General features: G+C 37.4%; 1 protein-coding gene across 1 annotated transcript in view; it reads left to right on the forward strand.

Moving 5' to 3' along the window:
* LOC132852850 (gephyrin-like) overlaps positions 1-2,327 on the forward strand; it is a 39,689-nt gene extending 37,362 nt beyond the window's left edge. The window contains exons 21-23 of the mRNA XM_060880331.1: positions 1,460-1,563; positions 1,661-1,757; positions 1,843-2,327. Of these exons, the coding sequence (XP_060736314.1) occupies positions 1,460-1,563; positions 1,661-1,757; positions 1,843-1,976 (335 nt within the window). The 3' untranslated portion in view covers positions 1,977-2,327. The remainder of the gene's footprint in view (positions 1-1,459; positions 1,564-1,660; positions 1,758-1,842) is intronic.
* The last annotated feature ends 5,938 nt before the right edge of the window (positions 2,328-8,265 follow it).

Consider the following 8,265-nt stretch of genomic DNA (forward strand, 5'->3'; position numbering starts at 1 on the left):
CTAAGATATACTGTAAAAAAATTTTACAGTGGGGCTCGAAAGTTTGGGCACCCCAGGTAAATATTTGGATTAATGTGCATAAAGAAGCCAAGAAAACCTGGAAAAATTTCCAAAAATCATTAAATTACAGATTAGACATTCTTATAATATGTCAAAAAAGGTAGATTTTATTTCCATTATTTACAATTTCAAGATAAAATAAAACAAAAAAAAAGTCTGCAAAAGTTTGGGCACCCTGCAGAGTTAATACCTTGTTCTGCCCCCTTTGGCAAGTATCACAGCTTGTAAACGCTTTTTGTAGCCAGCCAAGTCTTTCAATTCTTGTTTGTGGTATGTTCGCCCATTCTTCCTTACAAAAGTCTTCCAGTTGTTTGAGACTTCTGGGCTGTCTGTCATGCACTGCTCTTTTAAGGTCTATCCATAGATTTTCAATTAAGGTGAGGTCAGGAGATTGTGAAGGATCATTATCCATTTGTAGAAGCCATCCTCTCTTTAACTTCAGCTTCTTCACAGATGGCATCAAGTAAGCGTCCAAAATTTGCTGAAATTTTATTGAATCCATTTTCCTTCTACTCGTGAAATGTTCCCTGTGCCACTGGCTGCAATACAACCCCAAAGCATGATTGATCCACCCCCATGCTTAACAGTTGGACAGAGGTTCTTTTCATTAAATTCTGTGCCCTTCCTTCTCCAAACGTACCTTTGCTTATTCTGGCCAAAAAGTTCTATTTTAACCTTATCGGTCCACAGAAATTGTTTCCAAAATGCATCAGGCTTGTCTATATGTTCATTTGCAAACTTCAAATGCTGATTTTTGTGGTGAGGACGTAGAAGAGGTTTTCTTCTGATGACTCTTCCATGAAGACCATATTTGTACAAGTATCTCTTTATAGTGGAATGGTGTACCATTCTGCCAGATCTTTCTGGAGGGATCGTGCAGTCAAACGACAGACTTGCTTTTCTCACAATCTTGCGAGCTATTCTGTCTGATATTTTTCTTGGTCTTCCAGATCTTGCTTTAACTTCCACTGTTCCTGATGACTGCCATTTCTTAATTACATTCCGAAGAGAGGATATTGGCATCTAAAATTGCTTTGCTATCTCCTTATAGCCTTCTCCTGCTCTGTGAGCGTCAACTATTTTCAGTTTCAGTTTTCTAGACAACTGCTTAGAAGAACCAATGGTGCTGATTGTTGGGGCAAGGTCAGATGAGTCTGGGCATTTAAAACCTTTTGGTCCTGCCCCTGCCCCAGACCATTACCCTTCCCTTAGATTACTGCTTAGAATACCCACAACACCCCCCCCCCACACACACACACACACACACACACACACACACACACATACACACGCGCACACACACCAAAGAAAAAACAGGTTGCTTACCTTTAATGACAGTCGTTAATTTTGTCTTTACTTTTTCTTTCTCTCAGTCTCTTACTGCTTCTTTTTTTTTTAGGTAACCCAGTGTCAGCAGTTGTCACCTGTAATCTGTTTGTTATCCCTGCATTGCGAAAAATGCAGGGTATTCTGGACCCAAGGCCAACAATCATCAAAGCTAGGGTATGCATTTAATTAACGAGACTTATTGAAGATGCATTATTGAAGGCATATTTCTTTTGTCCTATGATGTCATCAGCCTGTGGCCTTTTCTCAATAGCTCTCCTGTGATGTTAAGTTGGACCCACGTCCAGAGTACCACCGCTGTGTATTGACGTGGCATCACCAGGAGCCCCTGCCTTGGGCCCAGAGTACAGGTAAAAGTAAATGCATATGAAATTTGCATGTATTTTGTCTTTCGTTTATATTTTAATTTGACACACTTGCTTCTCTTTTGGTTAGGCAATCAAATGAGTAGTCGGCTTATGAGCATGCGCAGTGCCAATGGACTTCTGATGTTGCCCCCTAAAACAGAGCAATACGTGGAGCTGCACAAAGGCGAGGTGGTGGACGTCATGGTCATAGGGCGGTTATGATGTTATCATAAATATTACATAAAGAGTAAAGATATATGTGGTGCATGTCCACATATTTATTATATTGTAATATGCAATTGCACAGTTACTTTTATTTTTTTTTCCTATTTGGATAGAAGTTGCTGAAGTATTATCAACCTTGCAAACAAAAGCAAATTTATGAATAGACATAGTATTTCAGCAAGAGAGGGACGTATGTATGTATGAATGCGTGTATACACACCTGTGTGTGTATACACTAAATGTTGAATATAAAAGGTCTGGTATATTCACTAAATGGTGTATATAAACATACCCCCCAGCTTATATTGTACCAAATTAAACCACAATAAATAGTCATATCAATAGAAATTTTATAGAAGGAAAAAAAACACAGTACAAGGACCTGGTGCACAGCCCTTAATTACTAATTTGGTAAATATTCTTGTCTTTTCAGATATTTCTACAGGTCCTTTAATTTTGTCGTAGGTCTCTTGGCAGCTTCCAAGGTCTCCCATAATTACTTTTAAACATTTGCATGAACGTGATTAATTTTGGACATGGTGACATGCCCCAGTATAAAAGTGCCACTATACCATCTTTGTATTGTTATTGTAATATTCCTTTGAGTTTTATTAGTTTTTATTTCATATTAATGATCCAGAAAGCGCTTGGATTCATTTTTCATCACAACAGTGGTGTGTAAACATTATGTCCACTGTTTATGTATTTGTGTAAGTATATATACAGTTGTGCTCAAAAGTTTGCATACCTTGGGAGAATTTGCAAGATGTGTACCTTTATTATTTTTTATTTTATTATTAGTATTTTTTTTTTTTTTTTAAGAAAACATGAGTAAGAAGGCAAAATAAATTTATTTTCTTATAAGACTCAGATTAATATGTAAGGCATAACAGAATGGTACAATCATCAAACAAAACACAATAAAAAAGAAAATAAGCAAATAATCCCTGTCCAAAGTTTGCACAGCTTTAGTTCTTAATATCGTGCATTGCCCCCATTAACATCAATGATGGCATGCAGTCTTTTGTATTAATTGTAGCTGCCCGTTCGTCTTTACAGTTCCTGAAATATTTGCATGTTCCAGATCTACCCAAAGTGACTCAATTATATTGAGGTCAGGTGACTGTGATGGCCATTCCTTAACTTTTTTCTGCTGTAGTCAACCTTGCCTTGTGCTTTGGATCATTGTCATGTTGGTACATCCGAGAGCATCCCATGTGCAGCTTTCGTGCTGTAGAATGCAAATTGTCTGCCAGTATTTTCTGATAACATGCTGCATTCATCTTTGGATAAATTTTTACTAACTAACTAACTAACATGGGTGCAGTACTGGCTTTCTCTTGGCAACTCAACCAAGCAGGTCATTAGTATTCAAGTACCTCCTTGTTGTGTTCCTTGAAACACCACTTTGTTCCAGAGCAGCCAGTATTTCTCTCAAAGCTGTTTGTGTATTTTTCTTTGCTTCCTGAACAATTCATCTGGCAGTAGTGGGTGAAATCTTTCTTGGTCTACCTGACCGTGTCTTAGTATCAACAAAAACTTTATTTTACACCTCCTTATAAGAGTTTGTACAGTACTAGCTACCTTATAACACAGGTCCATTGGCAGTTCTTTTGTCTTCCTCATGGTGCAGTATTCAGCCAAGTCAGTGCATCACCTCATGAGCTGAGAAACTTACTATTTATGCACAGACTCTGATTACAATTGCAATACAAACATTCAAGGATATGTAAACTTTTGATCAGGGTTGTTTTTAAGGTGATTTCAGTTATTGTTAGGTTTTAAAAAGAAGTCAAACAACTGTGATAATTAATGACTTCACGTGTCCACTATCCTTAAATAAGAAAACGATTTATTTGCATGATCAGTCATATTTTCTAAAGAAATGGCAATTTTTACAATTTATTTTATTTTAGGGTATGCAAACTTTTGATCACTACTGTACATATACATGACATAGCTAAATGTTTGTGGACACCTGACCATAATCATGTGTTCTTTTTGAAAATCCCATTTCATATTTAGCTTCCCTTTTCTTTAATAATAACTTCCACTACTTCATGGAAGGCTTTTCACCAGATTTTGGAATGTGGCTATGGGGATTTGGCCATTCAGCCTTAAGAATTTAGTGAGGTCAGGCACTGTTGATGGGCAAGGAGGCATGTATGCCCAACAGTTGTTTGGTGTTCCAGTTCACCCCAGAGCCCTCCCTATTAAGTTCTTACACAGACACACAGAGAAACATCATACTAATGCTGGGTATGACCCCCTTTAACTAGCACAACAGTCTTACTGTATTTCTTCAAGGAATAAATTTCAAAGTCTTGGAAATATTCCATGTTGACATTTCGTCCATGTTAAAATTGAAATTTGTATTATGTAATTGATATGAATCATTGATTTTTTTAAAATGCAAATCCAGTCTGATTACTGATCATGTGCATCCAGTTATGGCCATAGTTTATCTAATAATAGCTAATTCCAGCATGATGATTTAACATGTCACAAGGCACAAGTCATGTCAAACTGGTTTCATTAACATGACAATGAGTTCAGTGTATTTTGGTGGCCTCTTCAGTCACTAGATCTGAATAGACCACTTTTAAGAGATGATCAAAGGAAGTTAAGAGATAAATGTTTAGCTGAAATATGTACAGTAATTATGTGACACAGTTGTGTTAACATGGACAAGAATCATATAGGAATGTTTTCAACACTGTGGAATTTCTGCAATAAAGCACTGAGGTTATTCTGAAGAAACATGCCATAAATCTTAAACTGATGAACATTATTTTGTTTGTTTTTTCAAATATTCACTAATTTTGAATTTGATGCCTGAAACACTTTCCAAAAGAGCTGAAACAGGGGTATTTTTCACACTGTTCATTTTAACAACCTTTCATTTTAACAACCCTTAATAAGCATTTCGAAACTGAGGACACTAAATGTTGAAGATTTGTAGGTGGAATTCTTTCCCATTATGTATGGCTTCAATTGCTCAACAGTCCGGGGCATTGTCATATTTTGCACTTCATATTTTACTATGAAGCCATGCTGCATCCAAGAAAGTCGTTGCTTGGTTGGCAGGATATTTTGCACCAAAACCTGTATGTACTTTTCAGCATTAATGGTGCCTTCACAGATGTGCAAGTTACTTATGCCATAGGCACTAACACACCCTATACCATCACAGATGCTGGCTTTTAAACTTTGTGCTGATAAAAATCTAAATGGTCCTTTTCCTCTTTAGCCCAGAGGACACAACATCCATGATTTCCAAAAATAAATTGAAACGTAGACTTGTCAGACCACAGCACACTTTGAAACTTTGTATTAGTCCATATCAGATGAGCTCCGGCCCAGAGAAGCTGGCAGCATTTCTGGGTGCTGATGTATGGCTTTTGCTTTGCATGATAGTTTTAACTTGCACTTCAACTAAACTCAATGCAACTCAAGCTTTATTGTCATTCTTCCACATACACAGTATACAAAAGAAGAAATGTCATGACTATGGACTAATGTGCAAAGGTAATGAACACAGTAAGAATTAAACAGTAAACATAAATTAGCAGTAAACATTTATCATCCTAGAGCTATGATGTGTTAAGTATGAGGTAGATTTGAGGTATGAGGTCAGTGTGGTCAACATGTATTTTAAAGTGCAAGTGCACAGTCAGGTTCAAATGAATATGTGAAAATGTGTGCAATAATGCAGTTAAAATCCCTGAGTCCAAAAAAAAAAAAACAAGCTGATGTGTTATATGACCAATGTGCATTTTAGTGCACAGTAAAGTGGCTGCGTGCAGTGTGTTGGTGTCCAATGAATGACCATTAAATGTCCATAGTGCTCAATTAAGCAGGGGGAAGCAAGGTGATGAGGTTTTTGATAAGTTCCACTACGGTCGTGTCATTAGCAATCTTGACGATGAGGCTTGTGGGGCATCAGTGCCCAGTGTGATGGTGCCTGATGTTCTGCTGATTATGTGCACTACTTGCAGTCTCTCTCAGGTAGTATAGAATCCAGTTACAGAGTGGAGTGTTGAGGCCCAGTACAGAGTGTTTTCCTCACCAGTTGTTGGGGGATGATCGTATTGAACGCTGAGCTGAAGTCAATGAACAGCATTCTGACACGTGTCCTTTGGGTCCAGATGGGAGGATTGTACATTGCTACTACTATAACAGCAGTGAATTCCCGTGGTAAGTAGTCCGGCCAGCATTTTACCACTAAAAACTGTAGCTGTGGTGAGTATTGGGTAGTGACTATCTATACACCAGACTATTTATACACCAGTCGTTCTTTACATAAACAAAGTCTGCCACTCTTACTGGAAGTCTCAGTGCACCTATCCTCACGGTATGGTGCTAGCCCATGTAGATGGATAGCTGTGTCAGGAAAGTTGCATTGCAGCAACGTTTACATGAAGACAGGCACACAGCAATTCCTTCTTTCAGCTTGGGTGTTCAATCAGAGTCTGAGTTCGTCTATTTTGTTGTCGAGAGCTGATGGGGGTAATACTGATGGGAGCCTTTAAAGCAATTTTTTTAGGTTATCCGAGAAAAGCTCACCATATGCTTTTTGAGTTGGCCAGATGGGCATTTTTAGGTTACATATGGTTAAGCTGCTTGCTTAACCACTCTATAGAATTGAGACCTGATGACACACCACTCTGTTACAGATGGAATAACAGCTGACTGCTTTTCTAAATATATTTTTGCTTAATTTGCCACCAAAGCACCCAACACCATCAAAGTTCTTCCAAAAGTCTGTCCAAAGTCCTTCCACCTTGTTTGACAGATCTGTTTCTCATGCTTAAGAATATGATGTACTTAGTTGTGCATTGGAGCCTTCTACTTCTCTTTCTGTACTTTAAAGCAAGTTAGATACATGCGCTCTTCGGTTTCAAGCAATTTGTAGACTGACTACTGACCGATATCTGTCTACCAATAGAATAAACAGGAGTTTCAGAAGAGATTGTATTTTTGATCAATTAAGTGTTATTTTGGTGCCTTTCTTTTAAAATCAAGGGTACTTCAGTGTGACCCCAAACTTTTGATCAGTAGTGTTTTTCTTCTATATTTGTATGTTGACACAATTAATTGGTCCAAATATTCATACAAACTAAGTAAACACAAAACATAGTTTGAAATGATCGTTTATTGAAGGAAAGCAGCTATCCAATAGCAACTGTCCCTATGTGAAAAAGTAGCTGCCCCATAGTTTTGTATTCAACCAATAACCAAATTTATAAATCCGTTTCTAACTGGATTCTAACCACTGTAACATCAATGTATCAGAGTCTAAAAGGTAAACAAGCAAACTCTATTATTAAGAAATACCAGAAGGGATTAGAGAGAAGGTTATTGAATTAAATCATCCTACAAAGTATTACATGACCATTTTTATGGCTCTGGGGCTCCAGCAAACTACATTAAGAGCCATTATCTTCAAGTGTTAAACACTTGGATCAGTGGTGAATCTCCTCAGAAATACAGGCCTACATCTGAGAACTTATTGAGGACTCATCCAGAATTTCACAAGTTAGACAAATGTCTTAGGAATTGACCTTGCATTCTTCAAAAAGGTCAGCCTCCATAAAAAGGGTCATATCAAATTTGGCACAGAGGTTGCACAGCATCCAAAATAAAAACATCATATAAGCAGACAATGGTGGTGGCGATGTGATGGTGTGTAGATTCTGCAGGGCCTGGGTTACTTGACATATTTGAAAGAATACTGGTTTCTAACATAAAATCCTCAAGGAGAATAGATAGTTGTAGTATATTGTCATGTAGCAAGATACTGAATATGAAGCACATGAGCAATTCCTCCACAGCAATGTGAGAGACTGAGAACATTTGGTTTCACTTGTTGCTTCTCAAGGTTACACATCCAGTTGTGTTTAGGCACTTAATACAGAATGACTTTTTTACATGGGTGATATAGGTGTTGCATTTTTTTTTTTTTTTTACAATAAATTAAATTGTAATTGAAAAACAGTGATTTCAGTCTTCTTGTTCTCCTTGTTATATTTTTATGAGGACCTGAAACAAGTTAGTGAAAAAGAGGAGAAATGGGTGGAAAATACTGACTGGATGAAAAAGACATTTGAAATGTTAGCACAGACTGATTTGGTTCTCAGACATGCTGGAGTGCTCTGATTTCCTCAAGGAGGATTAAGGTTAACTGTCTTCTGCTAGGTCCTCTGCATTTAATATATACTGTATGTTATTGTACACTATACTAAATATCCAACTCCTGATTCAGTTTATCAAGACTTTATTAAGG

Source organism: Tachysurus vachellii, chromosome 10 (assembly GCF_030014155.1).
Source record: "Tachysurus vachellii isolate PV-2020 chromosome 10, HZAU_Pvac_v1, whole genome shotgun sequence".
Lineage (NCBI taxonomy): Eukaryota > Metazoa > Chordata > Actinopteri > Siluriformes > Bagridae > Tachysurus > Tachysurus vachellii.